This window comes from Colletotrichum paranaense (assembly GCF_030867605.1).
Source record: "Colletotrichum paranaense strain IMI 384185 chromosome Unknown Scaffold_10.1, whole genome shotgun sequence".
NCBI classification, from domain to species: Eukaryota; Fungi; Ascomycota; class Sordariomycetes; order Glomerellales; family Glomerellaceae; genus Colletotrichum; species Colletotrichum paranaense.
In genome coordinates this window covers 219,407-235,952 of record NW_026848968.1, presented here as the reverse complement: position 1 = coordinate 235,952, position 16,546 = coordinate 219,407, and the positions used below count along the sequence as shown (strand labels likewise).

Genomic DNA, 16,546 nt, shown 5'->3' with positions numbered 1-16,546 from the left:
CTTGTCTTGTAATTCAGCCACCACGAAAAGATGGGACACATACGAGCCAACTGCCTCATTGGGTGGCTGGTCTAATCAACGTACCGCTTTCTTGACAGCGCTAGCGTCTGGGGTAATACATAGACCCGAACGGTTCTTGTCGGGAAAGGAGGGCGATGGCTCCTATCAGGGGTGCGTACGCCACCACGGCGGCATTCGCGAAATTTGCGCATTTCCTCCGAGGACGCTTTGACGGATGTAAGCTGAATCGGTGATATTCTCTGGGGGTAGCAATTCAATGTTCCCCTCTGTCTGGTCCAGCCACGCGGGATAGACAGGAAGACCATAGTTAGTTACTGAAGGAGGCTAGAGGTAGCATGAGCTTGCTTGAAGGGATCCAAAGGAAGCCGAGAGAAGCCCGGGTGGGCAGAGCTGTCGTCACATTTCACATTGCGGCGAAGAACATCTATTTCCTAGGTGTATTTGGCCATGGCGAGTCCGAATCTTTCAACATACTCTTGTATCCAGGCCTGTTTTTCTGTAAGTCTCTTCGGCTTGTCGTCCCGTCATGCCCAGCTGCCAGGGGAACGCAACTTGGCGTTCGAACAGAAACCACTGATCTTTGGTCAAGGTAGAGAGGCACGGCTCGGTTGTTTAAACTGTTCTGGGCAGGAGGACGAGGCGGACTACTCCAGTCGATTTGTAAAGATGTCAATCGCCGAGGCCAAGCAAGCAGTCTGACTTTCCACTCGAGACATACTCGTCGTCGGTCGGTTGACCGTTGATCTATACTCTACCCTAGCACTATCTGGGTCTTCTGGAGTCTAGACCAGCCGCAAGCCAACTTCTGAGTGAATTTTAGCGCTCAGTGAAGGTCAGTCTCTCTTTCGGCGAATCTAAGCCTGGTTCAGTATGGTCGAAGCAGTGGCGTCGCGATAGTCGGATTATGCCTTAGTCGTAGTATTGCGATCGTTGTTCAATCTTGAGGTCAGTCTTTCTATCGAAGGAAAGTCGAACGGGAGATAGCTTGCCCAAAGCAAACTGATATATTGATTTTCCGTATCATGCATTAAAGTAAGGTAAGTTGGGATCGAACGTTTTCAAGCCACAATTGAGGTACGAGATGGATAGTATTACCGATCATCCTTTTGACTGACACCGTCAGTCTTTAGCCCTCATCTGGAATCCAAGGTCGACTTATGCCTGCCAGAGTTCATTAGAAAGCAATAGCTGTTCAAGGTTTTGGCTAAACTTGTGGCTTTCGCGATTCGAAATACTGAAGTAGGCTTTGTCCCATGTCTCATCCGAGGCCATCGAAGCGGCAGGTACCGCTTCTTTGGAGCATTCTCCTGGAAGAGGACAGAAACGACATGTCATCTCGAGAAGTCACAACGGCAGAGGAGCCTGCTTCATCACTGTTGAGTCTTTGTGGGATTCGGCATCGTCTCATTATTCGGTTTCGAGGTTGAACGAGGGCGGCTTCCATGGACACCTTCTAGTAGCTTGTTCGTCGCACCAGGGAGTCTTTGCTTGTTGGCTTCTAGAAACCTACCCTTCCATCGATGGAGAATTAGATCTGGACCGTTCCAGCTTTGTTGAAACTTCACATATGTCGAAGGCTAGAAGATGCGCGAGCAAGCTTTGTAGATACAAGCAAGTTAAAAATAAGAAGACTTCATCAACAGACAGCCTCAAATGAAACCCATAATTTCCAAGTATTCAGAGCATGAGCAATCTTGATCTTGAATCCTGTCGAATGGCGGATAATCACGCATCTTAGTATCCTCGTCACACCCCTCCCAGATAATATCTGAACTCTCCACGAGGAACGGTACAATGCCACGAGGCCACAGAATGTCGAAACGCGCGTCCAAACGCAGACACGCAAGCCCAGAACCGGACTTGAGTCTCACAGAAGGGATCCCCATCATCAAGGCCCGTCGATACCCCCCGCGAAAAGACGTCGAATATCACGTAACAGGAAGACACCGGTCGTTGTATGAACACCATCCTCCCCCTCGTTCCCCCAAACGCCACCGACACAATCAGCACATCGAAGCCAAGTCGAACACAGATGGCGATCTGAAGATGATCCCCATGCCACCAGATTCGCCCTCGACAGCCCTCGTTCTCAGGACATCAGGAACACCGGGCCATAAGAAAGACAACCGAAAGAACGACGACGACAGCTACCTGGACATCGTGAGACGCCGCCGAAAACCTAAGCATAAGCCCGGCCTCGAGCTGAATCTCGAGCCCGTGATCCACAGAGCCTCGAAACGTCGCCGCAGCATCATAGACGATACCGGACGCGAGATACATGAGCAGCAACAGTGCAGCGACCTCGTCGTCGACAACTACCGCTTCCGTAATCGCATCCTGTCCCTCCTGGACGAGCAACGCTCATCGGTCGAGTCGTGGGCCCGCAGCGTCGGCGCGGGAGGCCCGGCTGAGCCGATGGACTGGCAGCCGGAGCAGGAGCGGGTCGTGTACATTGCCCGCGACCTCGTGGAGTACGGGTGCTACGAGGACCGGTGGAGAATCGGGGGTGGGCAGGAGGAGCAACCGCGGCAGCAGCTGGAGGGCAGGCCGACAGCCCAGCTCTCGTCGGAATTAGTGTCGTGGGCCGATCAGGTAGAGGATGGGTCGGACATGTGTGGGGCGCCGGTACTTGGCTTAAGTCTTGTGGATGTGATTGAGTGAAGCGGGGGTTGGGCTGCATGAAGTCTAGACGTACATGATGGGGAAAGGAGTTCGTGAGCTTCTATTGACATTCGATAATGGAGGTAGTCGGAACCAGACGGAGTGTGAATGATCGCATATCAGGATGGATGTTAGTCACTGCGAGAGGTAGTCACCACGAGGGGGAACAATATGAGGCAGCAAAAAGCGCAACTACTACTCCTATTCAAGTCTATAAGCCCATTAAACATGTCATTTTCACCGCGAGGGACTTTTTGAATACCTATATGGGTTAACATGCAAGTTTTGAACTAGACCAGTCCTAAATTCCTAACGCCTGTCCAGATGAAGTCCGACCGACCGTACCCATTGAAGCAAAAGTCAAATCTCGTGGGAATCTCGCAAATGTACAGATTCAACCGCTCACCCACCACTCTTCTTTACGCAACGCATACAATACTTTTTTCTCCCATTTCTTTTTCAAATTTATTTCGCATAGCGCGAGTACTCGGCAGCGACGAGGCAGTGATCACGCTCGAAGGGCTCTGTGATAGTGTGTTAGTCATGGGAGGGTTTCCACTTCCAGAGAGGAAAAAGGGGGTTACGAACCTAGCGTAAGCTGCTCCTTGGGAGTGATGCGCTCTCCTCTCAGCTTCTCGACCTCCATGGCGAAGACCTTGTGAGCGGGGGCGGTACTGTCGATACAGTTGGCCTTGATAGAGATGAGGATACCACCGCCGACCTTGAGGAACTGGTGGGCGTTCATGGCGACGATACGGGCCTGGTCGGGCTGGGCAACATCGGCGAAGATGCAGTCGACCATGGGCATGAGCATGCGGTACTTGAGGGGTTGACGGGCGTCCTCGACAATGGGGACGACGTTGGTGCGCTTGGCGGCCATGCCGATCAGATCACGGCCGGAACGGGGGGAGAACTCGACAGCGTAGACGAAGCCGGTAGGACCGACAATATCGGCGACGTGGGAGACTGAGGTACCGGAGGCACCACCGAGGTAGAGAACCTTGGAGCCGGGGCCGAAGTAGAGCTTCTCGAGACCACCGATGACGGCGGCGGCCAACTTGGAGCGGAAGGGGTTCCACACGCGGTACTCGATCTTGGTGGTTGTGGTGGTGCCGTCCTCGTTCTGGGTTTGTTTGTCGACAGAGACGCGCTTCTCGCCGTAGACGGACTCGCCGGGGACAATGTTGCGGGTTGCGATGGCGTCCTCCTTGCCACGGACAACGAAGACACCCTCGTGACGGTGGGGCTCCTGCGATCTTTTGTTAATGGACAAATCCTTACCGCGAGAAGAAGAAAACCCTTGAGTTGTGACATACCACGATGACCTTCTGACCTCCCTTCTGACCGCCAGCAGCACCACCACGGCCGCCTCTGCCGCCCTTGGAGACACCTCCACGGCCACGGCCACCGCCAGGACCACCGCGACCACCGCCTGCAGGATCATCTTAGCATACTCATTCTTTCGCACTCGACATCGCGAAAAGCAGATTCTCTCAAGACTTACCACGACCACCGCCGCGTCCACCGAAACCGCCGCGGCCACGGTCACCACCGAAGCCTCCACGGCCACCACCACGGCCGCCGAAGCCACCGCGGTCACCACCACCACGTCCACCGCCGAAACCACCACGACCGCCGCCACGAGGAGTGAAGGGAGCCATTGTCTTTTAAATGTGTGTCGGGTAGTCGGAAAAGACTAGTTGTTGCAAAAAGAAAGAGCACAAGACTGGCAGTTCCCAAGTTGCGAAAGAAGAGTCGAATTGGGGGTGAGAGGCGCAGATAATGCTAATCCTCTTGGTGGCGGGTTGGGACAACTGGATACTGGGCTGGGTGTTTGAAATTTTTCGTCGGACTTTTTTTCTGAGAGCTTCAAGAGTACGCACGGGCCAAACTGACAGAAAGATTGTGGGGTCATCGAGGTGATTGGACAATGCGGAATTTCAGAGGAGCCGCCTTCCGGCAAGTTTTTTTTTTTTACGATTAGATAAGGAGGGACACAGGGTCCACCTGCAAAGTGGGGTCTCAGGTTCGGGGAGAGGCAGGAGCGTCAGAAACCAGGTGGTGGTGTCCAGTACCTGGCTTGCAACGGAATTGAAGAACACCTCAAAATATCATCCTTTCCATTTGTCCCAACTCCCCAAGCCGCAATCTCATTCCAGAAAAACCAAACGAAACACCAGACTGTTCATCAGTTCATCGGAATAATCGTGAGTCTCATCAGATTTCCCATTGCGATTTTTTCCCCGGCCAAAGCTGGAAGAAATCGCCCATTTACCCCATAGGGTTGCGGAACCCTAAGGCCGACCCCCCTGCCGTTTCCCGATCCGCAAGCGAGCCAACCCGGCGCAGGAGGGCTAGGGTCAACGAAAGTTGTGAATTTCTTCTAACCTCACTCTGACAGCCAGCCCACGACCGACCACCGACCGACCACCGAAACCATCACCACACCCAACGATTAAGATGGTAAGTCGCACCGCTGCTCGCTTTCCCTATGTCCCGCGTCGACGAGGAAGAGGAGGAAATCTGTGCAATCGACGAAATTTCGACCCTGTTTGCAGCCGCCGAGACGATCCCCTTGCCCCTCGTCGAAAGAGGGTCGAAATTTCACGATGTCAAAGGAAGAGAAAAAACTGGACTTGTGACTCAATTATGTCATTCATGATGGTCGACCAAGAGGAGGAATAAGGAACATGCGGAACACATGGCGACACACAATGCTCGTTATATCCCAGAACCCAAAAGACTGACCCTTATCGTCACAAATTCAGGTTCGCTACGCCGCTCAAGAGATCGCCCCCGCGAAGTCGGCCCGCGCGCGCGGTGCCTACCTCCGTGTGTCCTTCAAGAACACCCGTGAGACCGCCCAGGCCATCAACGGCTGGAAGCTCCAGCGCGCCGTTACCTTCCTCGAGAACGTCTCCGAGAAGAAGGAGGCCGTCCCCTTCCGCCGCTACGCCGGCTCCATCGGCCGCACCGCCCAGGGCAAGGCCTTCGGCGTCACCAAGGCCCGCTGGCCCGTCAAGTCCGCCGAGTTCCTCCTCGGCCTCCTCAAGAACGCCGAGTCCAACGCCGACGCCAAGGGCCTCGACACCGGCAACCTCGTCGTCAAGCACATCCAGGTCAACCAGGCCCCCAAGCAACGGAGACGCACATACCGTGCCCACGGTCGCGTATGTTTTATCACCCGAGTCTATCCTCTTCGAAGGAGAAAGATAGAGACCAGCAGCAGAAAGTGGACGAACTAACCCATGCCACAGATTAACCCCTACATGTCCAACCCCTGCCACATCGAGCTCATCCTCACCGAGGGCGAGGAGGTCGTCCAGAAGTCCGAGGCTGTCGCCGGTCGCGAGGACGTCCGCCTCAACTCCCGCCAGCGCGGTGCCCGCACCCGCCAGGCCATCACCGCCGCATAAACGAACTTTCCAACTCTTTAATCTTTTAAGAAACGGATCTTCGATTTTTGTGGCGTGTGTGCGGTTCATGACGTGAGCAAAAAGGGTCGGCGCGAAGTGTGGACAAGCGCGGTACACCACAACAACCCCCCTGGGATGGATTTGGTCTTTGGGTCGTGGATGGATGCGTGGATTCAAATACAAAAAAGAACTTCGCGGCTTTTCATATGCTGGTGTACAGGAAGGCCATGGTCTCATGGCATTTAGGGATTGGCATGCGAATTCACACGCGCAACGGTCTGCATGGGCCACCAATAAACAAACATGCAACAATGATTCCCCCATGGCGGTCCCTAGTTTACCATGATCGGCATCGGCATCGGCGTCAAACGGTTACGAGGAAATGCATTCAATTTTGGCTTGCTTCTGCATCAAATTACTACAATGTCGCGCCCTCTGTGATCAGTATGGAGTATTACGCTGCCCAACTCTTCGAGTCTTGGGGTTGTAATTCCTACTATGGTCGGCCTGAAGAACAGTCATGTTCTCTGAATGCAACGTAAGAGACGCATTTCAGCCCGGCTTACAGGTAATGATGACGATGATTGTGTTATCAACTTTTGATGTCTTCCTACTATAAGGTAAGGTGACTACGGAGTTATGGGTCCCTCATCCAGTCATTATCCCGCCCGCCTTTCCGTCCCAATTTTGAGCCCGTGGTATCTTTTGCCAAAAACGCCGAAAAATCAAAAGACTCCCGCAGCCCACCCAAATCCCAATCATTATACAGTTTTCATCGTAATCAAGCGGTGCAGCTTAAACCTGCTCAGCCATCTTGGTAATCATGCCCGTGATTCGTCCTCTTCCAGGGTGAACGATGCCATCCCTCTTTGCAGCTTCAATAACCTCCTCGTCGTACACACCGGTCCACTCCGTGTCCATACCAAAGGCGGTCGAGAGGTTAAAGTGCTCCTGGTTGCCGATGTAATTGGTGATCTTAGCCGCTAGCCTGTCGCCGCAAGACTGCATGAAGGGCATGAGCTCCCGGCGACGCGCAGTCACTTCCGCAGGCTCTTGCCACGGGGAGGTGGTTGGCATGATGCTATGATTGTCAACCATCGGGATGTCCAGGACCACGTAGCCGCAGGACTTGAGCGAGATGTGGTGGATACTGAGCAGCTCCTTCTCCCTGACGAGACTGTGCGGCCGCGGCAAAAGCGAGAATCCGTCATCTTTCCGTACAAAATCGTCCACCCAATCCTCTTCGTCATCCTGGGTACCTTGACCGACCATGATCTCTTGAATCGGTGGAGTCGGTGCGAGACGTTCAATGATGCCAGCCCAAGACAGCAGTCGAGGCTGTCTTAGTCGCATCCTACCCCAGCTGGCCATTGGATCAGGTGGAGGCGGAGGCGGCACCGCGTTGTTCGCCACATTGGCGATTTGCGGAAGAGGTTGCTGCATCATTATGCCAGCCAGATGCGCCGGCAAGATGCCAGGAGCATGCAGCGGGCCCTGAGGGATCACCACTCCGGCCGGAACCCCTGGCGCACCCCCGAAGCCCGGGTTAGCTTGCGGTTGAAGAGGTGCCGGCGGCAACGGAGGCGCCTGATTCTGACCCGCGGCTTGCGCACCTTGAGCCTGGCCATGTCCGTGAAGTACAATGCCTGGACCATGTGCCGGGCCAATAACGAGTGCAGGTCCAAAGGCATTCTCGGCACCAGGATTTCTCGTAGGCGCGCCCGTGAGAGAAACACTTTCGAGTTCCAACTTCTCCAGAGACTGCGATCCCATTGTTCGTAGAACCTGTAGAAAGACGTGAGGCGCCGAGTAGCAGTTCTTGAGCGACAGGTGTCTGATGTGCGGTAGAGTGAGCAAGGCGTCTGGCGACTTGGCACCTTCAGGATGAACCATCTGCATCGGGTCGCAGAACGGAGCGGGAAGCACGTATTGATTCCGCTGGGTGATGCCGGGTGCGAACTCGCCACCGCAAATCCACTCAAAATGGAGGAATTTGATGTTGAACTGTGCCGCGATGTGGTCCTGAATCAAACGGTGGACCTTGGTCACCGCCTTGACAGGCGAGACGAAGTCGTCCTCGACGCAACCAGGGGCGACTTTAGAAACCTGGCGCCAATCGGCTACAACAGCAAGGGCAACGTTGGTTAGGTTGGGCAGACTCTGCCAGAAATCCGACCTCTGGAACATGTAGACGTGGCTACTTGGAATCTTGGCGATCGTGAGGGTCGTCAAAGCATTAAAGCTATTCATTCGAGCGTTGTCGATGAGGGCGAGGACATAAGATTGAATGAGAGCCCTGTGGGCCCATTCCAGCTCTAGCAGCATCTCCTTCTGAGCTCTGGTCAGATTCCTGGGCTGCAGTGGATGGCCAGCCGTGAGCTCATTAAGCACAGTGGCCGCCGCTCTCGCCTCAGCGTTTGCCTCGGCAATCTCATCATCATGGTCGGGAGGATCGAAATCAGCCGCATTGAAGAACGGAGCAGGTTGACCCTGGGCGATGAGTTGGGCAATGTTGGCAAGGTTGTGCTGGTTGGCGTGAGCAGCTACGTTGGCGCGAGCATCTGCGGTGGTCTGGGCTGCTTGGGCGGCCGCATGGGCAGCGGCGGCAGCAGCGGCGGCGGTACGTTCGTCAAAGTCAATGTTAGTGAGTGACACGTTCTCGGTGCTCAAGAGTATAGCAATCGCGTCCTTAGCCTGCGCCTGCGTGTACCCGGCATTCGTGACCATGGCCTCCAGCACCGTGTACTTGAAATCTCGAGGACTCTCGAAGGCGAGCTTTCGGGCGTTCATAGAGTCCGAGTCGGCCCGCGCTAGGCGTCGCTGTAGGTTTCGGTATCGCAGATTGCGAAGGCCAAAGACCGGGTGAGGCAGAGGAGGGCTCTCCAACTGCTGGTCGGGTCCCAGAAGGTAGCCCAGCCCGGCATCGCAACACAGCCCAAGCTCCTGAACCTGAACCAGGCACTTCAAGGCCTCTGTCATGGACGCTGTCTCATCGGCAGTCTGCTCAAGCCCCTCAAGCTCCGCATATCGGTTATACGACTCATGAGGCCAGCGGTAGATACCCCAGTACGAGGTAACGGCTTGCTGGGTCGGCTTGATGGGAGGGTAGGCGAGGCTCTCCTCATCCAGCTCAAGCGACAAGGCAAATCGAAGAATATGCTCGCCGAAAGACTGGAAAATGCGCATGCCACTGGAGAAGAGGGTGTCCTTTCCAAGTTGAGGCTGGCCTTGACCTCCATCGTCCAGGTACTTCTGCTTTCTCGCCTTGTACATCTCCGATCGGAAAGGAACCACAACGTTGCGGAAGTACTTGGATGAAATCATCTTGTCAAACTCGTGGTTGACCAAGCGGAGGTTCTTAACATCCGGTCGCGAAAGGTAGGTGGTGATTTCGTCAAAGATCTCAACTGGGACCCGGCCAATGGGCCAGGTGAGCTGGGGAGGGTCTGAAGCCATGGCACTCTGTCCTCGTATCCGCCGGCGTTTGCGGGGCATTTCCGAAGAAGCAGGTGCCCTTCTGTTCATTTCGACCATGAATTAACCAAGCATGGGTGAGCTTGGCTGGCTGCACTCGGGGTCGGTTGTCGAGGCTTAGTGAGGGAGTCGGAGGAGCTCGGTATTCATCGGTCGCTCGGCAGTGGGCTGTCGGGTCGGACGATTCGGACAATGGAATGGGAGACTGTAAGAATATTATGCTTGACAGTGGCCTATCCCAAAGTCGAGGGAATATTGGCTATTGATAGCAATGAGTGGTCCGCTGGATAATTGTGCTTCGTGGCTGCAGGAGCGCTTGGTCGGATGCAAAAATCGATCAAAGAACGAGTTGCGGGCGATCGAGCAATCGTCAAAAGGTTCACAATCGTTTTGGCTGAGAAGTTAGCAATAATGCATTATGATGAAAGATTTATTTGCTGTTTGCGTACCTGGCTATTGACGATGCGCAACAAATAATGTGAGCAATCGGCTCAAAGAGATATTTGGTTGAAGCGGGGTGTTGAAGCAATGAATTGGACAAAAAATCCCAGTGGAGAGGTGACAGTCCACGAAAGTTCTTTGCAAAGCGCAGCTAGCAGGAGCCGAGAAAAGTGAAGTCACTGGTGGCAGGTGCCCAGGTCGGAGGTTTGTGAGGCCACTTTTTAGCGTCACCTCAGACAAAAGAAGCTGAATCATTGGCTGTTCGGATCAGCATGTGGCCCTAAGATGGGGCGCTTTCCTGGGGATCAGCGAGTACCTTACCTCAGCCCTTTCAGGTGTTCAACATGGGATTGTTTGGCAGTCGCGATCCGCTGTGCTTTTGGCGGGGTGCTTCTGGCAAGGACCGGGGCGGGGCTACCGAGGTGGTGGACCCAGTCAGGGTCTACCTGAGGCTGAGGCTGAGCCTAGACTTGCTCCAAGTGTCACTGATTCTTCCTTCTACTTATCTCATCCACCTCATTGTTCGATTATTCTCATTCTCTTGGGGCCTTGACTGATTCGTTACATTGCAATTTACTTATCCTACGAATGCGGCAGGCACTTCTCATGAGTTTGGCCTCCAAATTGACAAAATATGACGAAAGGGTGGCTTGTTGAGTTCACGCCGTTTACGGATTCGAACATCTTCACCCTGTTGGTCTCCCTGCCTGTAAACATCAGAACAAACATTCACTCCTGCATTAATACAAACCCCTCGATGGGCTCCACAAGATTCAACAGACGACCATTCCATTACGAGTGTTATCTAGCGGCTTCAGTCTACTGGCCGACCTAATTTCCAGCCACAGCACAACAGTTCATCAATAGGATGATGACCCATATAATTGCCGTGGGAATACATGATGGTATATCGAATAAGAACAAACTATGACATATTTCTGCGGAACCCAACAAACACCTCCAACGCCTTTCGAATCAGAACAATTGTTTCTCTGTCGTAGAACTGGTGCTAATCAAGCGGGTACGGTCTCATTGGGCGGGCCCAGAAAAGAACCAATATCTAAAGTTTCTTGTAAGTCAAACTGATCCATAAAATCTCGACTAGGGATGATTTCGACATACTGTGTAGCGTACTGGACTTCAATATTAGCAGCCTGGCCCTGGCACGAAGCCGGCGCGCTGCCGCCGACGGTGTGTATCCTGTACACCTCCTGGACGTCTCCGGTGCTGGGCTCGACGGTACGCAGCCGGAGCCAGGGAACCGCCGCCTCGCCGTGCTGGCCGGACTGAGCCGTGAGGGGCGCGGGCATAGACGCGTTTTTTGCGCAGTAGGAGTCGCCGACAGACGCGCCGTCATTCTCGAGCATGAAGAGCGGGACGCCCTTTCCGGTGAAGAGGTGGTGGCCCGAAATGGCGAGGTTGCTCGGCCCCAGGCGGCGGTTCGTCTCCTCCTCGGTGAGGTTGAAGTCCATGGCTACGACGGGCAGCTTGTCGAGCAGGTCCGGGTACAGGGAGCCGACGCAGCTGGCGTTGAAGAGGGTCGCGACGGCGCCGGTGGCGACGGGGACGGCTGTCGAGTTGCTGGTGTCGCAGGTGTAGTTCTGGGTGCCACGGCCGATGGCGATGTGCATGAGAGTGAGGCCGTCTCTAGGCTTGCCAAGAGTCTGGGTTGCGGCTGGGCATGTGGTGTTAGTGTGTGCAGGTCTTTCTGGTTTTTACCAGGCCGCGGGATCTCTCAACTCACCTTCAGGTAGCTTAGCCGTGGAGAGGTCGCAGACTGGTGCGGTTGACAGATACTTGGTGGCCTGAACCTTGGTCGCCAGCATGTTGAAGTACTCGGAGATTTGCTCGATACTACCCGGCAACGCGGCCTGGAGGTTAAGCGTGGGGTAGGTTGGCGCAGCAAGGGCAAGGGATGCCAGAGCCGGCACCAACAGTGTTGAGCAACGCATATTGGTTATATGTAATTGCGTGAAATGGTTGGGGTTGATAATGTGGAGTAGAATAGGGCGGATGTCAATGTATTCGATGATGTTCGGTTGTTGGTTGTTGGTGTTGGTGATTATGCTTCGTTCCCCAGAAGAGTGGAAATATCGAATCAGAATTTCAAGCAAGTAAAAACCCAAACGAAACCAATGAAATACGAGACTAGGAAATAATGAAAAAACCCAAGAAAAACCGAAGCAGATTCGTCGCTCGATATATGAGATGAACCGTGGTAGATGGAAGGGGTGGGCTACACAAGTTCCGTTGTGCAAGCGGGCAGCCGTTTCTAATATACCACGACATCCTCAAATCGCTTACCTCCTCCCACCCCGGCGGCAAAGAAACGGCCACCAATGCATCTCATTAGGGCCCTAGGTTCCTGACCTGCCCAGAATGGCATGGTATCAATGGAGGGTTACAAAAAAAGATGGCGGGGGGGATGGGAAGGATAGCCGGGGGAGGGGGGAAGAGTCTGCCGCCGTGGTGTGCGAGGCAACGGCTCGGTATTCGCAGCGGCTGCCATGGTTCAAGACTGGCAGCCGCCATGCCATGCAACCGTACGACGGGCGGGAAGAGGGCACGAGGGACGAGGATGGGAGCGAGGACGAATGAGTGGAATGGCAGAGATGCAAGTAATACCAGCGGGGTGTGTGGATGCCAGGCGATCTTCGCCGGGGTCAGGGGAGGTGCAAGCGCCCGGCCCGCTTCAAACGGCCTCGTTGTGTGGTGACAAGTAGCGACGCGCTCCACGTTTTTGAAGGTGGTGTCGTGCTGCTCGCTGCTCAGGACTCGAGGATTCGAGGTCGCGGCCGTATAGTTCTGTCTGTTTCTATCGACTCGAGTTGAGATTGGATTACTTACCTAAGGTATTTGAGATACTACGGCGATATCGTTTTGGACAAGAGGACTGTCTATGCGAGTAAAGATACCTTAGTGAAGACGACTTGACGTGTCATCTTCTGGTCGCTGTATACCCTACCTAGGTATTACATAGCACCTTTCAGTCCGCCTTTGTCCTTCTTGATCCGTCTGTTCATTTGCATCAGAATGGTGAGCATCGATGAAAGACGAGGCCTGCCTCATCTGGACTTTGACCGAGGTATGTATCTCTCTGTGTGCATACCCATGTGGGTGTCCTTCGAAATAACGAACCACAGCGGCTAGAAACCTGAAATAGCAACAAGAGAGATCGCGTCAACCCTCACATCTGATAGGCCAAACCACCTGAGATTACCCATGGACGGTACCACCTTCGTGCACCTTGCCAAAAAAGAAAAAAAATTGTACCCGTCTCTGGCCCGGCGACGCGCCCACGTTGCATGTACCCGCTCTTGTACATTTCCCAAGGTCAGGTTTGCTTTCTTTTGCCGCGCTCCCAACCAGGGCCGCGACAACCTCTCATTGGTTGCAAAGTCCATGTCCCCACCCGGGCCGCGCAGACGGGCCAGCGTCAAACGGGAACCTCTCGTCGAATGGGAATCGTTGCTGGTCTTTTGGGACATTTGGGTGGCAGCTCGGGACTGGAGAAAGCCTTCCACCCTACCTTAGGTTGAAGCGGGAAGGGAAACCTAGAATAGAACATCGTGGTGGACCGGTGGGGATCCATGCTTTCCCACGCTGCTTGACGCCATCTAAGGTAAGGTATGATCTCGACCAGATGATCTCGGATAATGCAACAAAGTTCCCGTTCATCCCCGGTAGCTAATATTCAAAGTGATCTGGAATCAGTGTTCTGACAAGATTCCTCACTAAGCCAAGTTAAAGTACTGCCGCGGTTCATACCACATGTCCTAACGCCCAATCGTACAGTTGTCGGTGAAAACAAGTTTTATGCATACAGTTTTCGCCCACATAGAGTCGTTCGTCGCTGGCTTAATCGACATCCATCACGTTTCCCTCCCTCTCGGCGTCACTTTAAGTAGACACCTTACTGACTACCGTCTAGTGCCCACTGAACCCCTCCTCTTGCCAGTCGCCGTGGCCGTTTCCGGCCCCTCCCTTGAGGCCCCCGGCGCCCGCGGCGGCGGCTCCTGCTACCGACTTGCCAAGGTTGCTGGCGTGCTGCTCTACGTCCACCGTGCCGAGCCAGTATAGCGAGCAGAAGACGAGTAAATGCAACGCGACACAGTATGCCGCAAATAGATTTCTACTAGTCCGAGAGGCCAGCACCATCCGCGTCACTGAGTATACCACTCGTTCGGGGAAGCTCATTCGCTTGTAGGCCCTAGCAGACTCCCGCCCTCGGAAAGCGGCAAATGGCGAAATATTCGATTCGTATGCCTTTTTGTATCTGTCCATTGTAATTCCCGGGTTGCCGCTGCCTCCAATGGAGACCGTGGAAGGGTTCGGATTAGATGAGAATGCCGCTGAAGACGACGTTGCTGAAGGTCCGGCCCGATTGTATGTCGAGACGTACCTCGTCTTCTCGTAAAGACTGAGATTGTCCTTTTGAAGAGCTGATACTTCTTGTCTTAGCTGGGAGACGGTGCGATGCGTGTCCGACAACTCGCTTTCTAGTTCGGCAATTCGCTTTTTGAAACGGTCACGTTGGGCTGTGATCATTGGCAGAATGCCAGAGCCGCCGCCCATGGGCTCTCCTCCACCACCCATACGTGGGTCAATTCCGCTGATGATGGACGATGTTGGCGAAACTCTTCCACCACCACCTCCTCCTCCCCTTCGTCCCGGTGCAATTGATGGGGCGTAGCGGTTGAATGTTCCTGCCACCGACGCGCCGGAAGGGAACGCGTTGGACGATTCTGACTGCAGCGTCGCGAGGTCGTTCTCGAGTCGCTCGTTTAGTTTCTGCGACTTTTCGAGGTCCATATTCGTTCGCGACATTTCCTCCTGGAGGTCAGAGAGCTTAGTCTGTAAGTCTTGGTGGGAAACGCGCAGGATCGTCAGCTCGTCACCGAGCTTCTTGTTCCGTGCCAAGAGGAGCTTCTCCAAAGTGTCACTTTGGCCCTTGGACTCTGTGGCACTTTCGACCACATCCTTCAAATCATCATCGTCGCCTGTGGAAAACTCGATGCTCTTGAGTACCTCAAGCTCCTGCTTCACATCGTCGTAGTCACTCCACTTCTGCACCTTGGACTTGAGGTTGTCCCTTTCTTCCTTTAGCAGGCCAACCTCTCTCTCCAAGCTGCGCAGCCTGGAATCCAGATCACGCTTGAGCCCCTCCTTCTCAACCCTGCTAGCATCGAGTTTCCGGATGAGTGATGAATTTTCCGACCGCATGCGCATGTAAGCAGGGTCGTCTTCCAAGGATGTGGGCGTCTGAGTGGTGGCGGATGACTTTGCCTGTGCCAGTTCCAGTCGTAGTTGCTCGTTCCGGGCCTCGATCTCGGCCAGCCGCTGACTGGTCCGGTCAAGGTCTGAGTGAAGCATCTCGATTTCGGCACTGGTGACGTGGCCTGCCTGGCCTTCCGCATCCCCATCGTCTGTCTTTCCTAGGCGCTGGTTGACTTCGTAGCTCGCCTTGATCTCGGTGAGCAGACGCTCCTGGTTCTCAACCTTTTCTTCCAACGTCTTCTCCTTCGCGGCCCAATTGTCCTTCTTTTCGTCGAGCACTGCCACCCACGAAGCCTCCACCTCCTTTACCTTGCTGTCCAGATTGTTTTCGAGCTCCCTCTTCGCGGCAGATTCTGTCTGCAGCTTGCTCTCGGTATCCTCCAGCTGGGTCGTCAGCTTAGCGACGGACTTTTGTAGGTGCTGATTTTCCTCAGTCAGCTTCGGAAGAGTGTCTTCAGACACGAGCATGGAGTCGACCGACGCTTCAAGAAGCGGGTATGGATCAGGCGCATCGGATAAGGATGTGTAAGTCTGGAGGAAGGCCGAGTTGATTGACTTTGAATGGTTCGTAAGGAGATCGATGAAGGTTTGGTACGCTTTTCGTTTAGTAAGAGCAACACTTCGGCAATGAAGACGCCATACCTTTCAACAGGCCTTTGATCTCGCCCAGCTTTGTTGCATCATCGAGCTTCCTGAAGTCCTTTGTTTTTTGGGCTAGTTCCTTTCTCTGGACGGTCGAGTCTCGCTGGTATGTGACGATCTCGGAGGCAGTGTTGTCGAGGTTTGCGACGAGGTTCGTGTAGTCGATAGCTAGCTCGGTCAGACTATGTTTTCAAAGTTATAGCCAAGGGGTTCCCTCACTTCTCCAGGCCGAGATGGCATGCTGGAATTTGTTGCCGCTCTCGGGCAGGTTGGGAGTGTCCGAAGGTGCCTCTGGCTGCGGCGCGTTGGCATTGGCCGCCAGGACGGATTCTACGTCTGCCATGTTGAGTCGGTTTTCTCGGTCGCAATTTGAATAATGATCACTTCATCACCGGGAGACCATGGAACTCCAAGAAGTCGAGGTTGACGGCGGGGTTGAAGAGTTGTTTCAATCCGCCAGTGTCCGTTGTAGCTGTTGTCGTTCGGTACAGATCGAAAGTGTTTCGACTGAGCTCGCTGGTTCGGGGAACGTGTTCCCTTTCCGGGCAGCAAGTTGATTGGCTGCGCACGGCATGCAGGGGTTCAGAGGCAGCAACAGCTCGTCGTTTCCGTCC

The 16,546-nt window shown here is 54.2% G+C and overlaps 7 protein-coding genes across 7 annotated transcripts; 3 read left to right on the top strand and 4 right to left on the bottom strand.

The window, feature by feature from the left end:
* Nucleotides 1-1,833: 1,833 nt before the first annotated feature.
* CPAR01_11750 (uncharacterized protein) lies at nucleotides 1,834-2,682 on the top strand (the record flags this gene model as incomplete). The annotated part of the gene is made up of 1 exon (XM_060496008.1): nucleotides 1,834-2,682. One exon carries the CDS (start codon nucleotides 1,834-1,836, stop codon nucleotides 2,680-2,682), a length of 849 nt encoding a protein of 282 aa, XP_060344793.1.
* A 465-nt stretch (nucleotides 2,683-3,147) lies between these two features.
* CPAR01_11749 (fibrillarin) lies at nucleotides 3,148-4,343 on the bottom strand (the record flags this gene model as incomplete). The annotated part of the gene is made up of 4 exons (XM_060496007.1): nucleotides 3,148-3,206; nucleotides 3,271-3,931; nucleotides 3,999-4,114; nucleotides 4,187-4,343. 4 exons carry the CDS (start codon nucleotides 4,341-4,343, stop codon nucleotides 3,148-3,150), a joined length of 993 nt encoding a protein of 330 aa, XP_060344792.1.
* A 402-nt stretch (nucleotides 4,344-4,745) lies between these two features.
* Nucleotides 4,746-4,964, top strand: CPAR01_11748 (uncharacterized protein; the record flags this gene model as incomplete). The annotated part of the gene is made up of 1 exon (XM_060496006.1): nucleotides 4,746-4,964. A coding segment is annotated over one exon (219 nt), but the record flags the coding sequence as incomplete, so codon positions are not given.
* Nucleotides 4,965-5,142: 178 nt separating this feature from the next.
* On the top strand, nucleotides 5,143-6,098 carry CPAR01_11747 (ribosomal protein L22; the record flags this gene model as incomplete). Its single annotated transcript, XM_060496005.1, has 3 exons — nucleotides 5,143-5,145; nucleotides 5,451-5,852; nucleotides 5,940-6,098. The coding sequence occupies 3 exons, from the start codon at nucleotides 5,143-5,145 to the stop codon at nucleotides 6,096-6,098; spliced, it is 564 nt and encodes a 187-aa protein (XP_060344790.1).
* Nucleotides 6,099-6,893: 795 nt separating this feature from the next.
* On the bottom strand, nucleotides 6,894-9,623 carry CPAR01_11746 (F-box domain-containing protein; the record flags this gene model as incomplete). Its single annotated transcript, XM_060496004.1, has 1 exon — nucleotides 6,894-9,623. One exon carries the CDS (start codon nucleotides 9,621-9,623, stop codon nucleotides 6,894-6,896), a length of 2,730 nt encoding a protein of 909 aa, XP_060344789.1.
* Nucleotides 9,624-11,026: 1,403 nt separating this feature from the next.
* On the bottom strand, nucleotides 11,027-11,965 carry CPAR01_11745 (malate dehydrogenase; the record flags this gene model as incomplete). The annotated part of the gene is made up of 2 exons (XM_060496003.1): nucleotides 11,027-11,688; nucleotides 11,758-11,965. 2 exons carry the CDS (start codon nucleotides 11,963-11,965, stop codon nucleotides 11,027-11,029), a joined length of 870 nt encoding a protein of 289 aa, XP_060344788.1.
* A 1,975-nt stretch (nucleotides 11,966-13,940) lies between these two features.
* On the bottom strand, nucleotides 13,941-16,275 carry CPAR01_11744 (uncharacterized protein; the record flags this gene model as incomplete). Its single annotated transcript, XM_060496002.1, has 3 exons — nucleotides 13,941-15,886; nucleotides 15,933-16,100; nucleotides 16,152-16,275. The coding sequence occupies 3 exons, from the start codon at nucleotides 16,273-16,275 to the stop codon at nucleotides 13,941-13,943; spliced, it is 2,238 nt and encodes a 745-aa protein (XP_060344787.1).
* Between the last annotated feature and the right edge of the window lie 271 nt (nucleotides 16,276-16,546).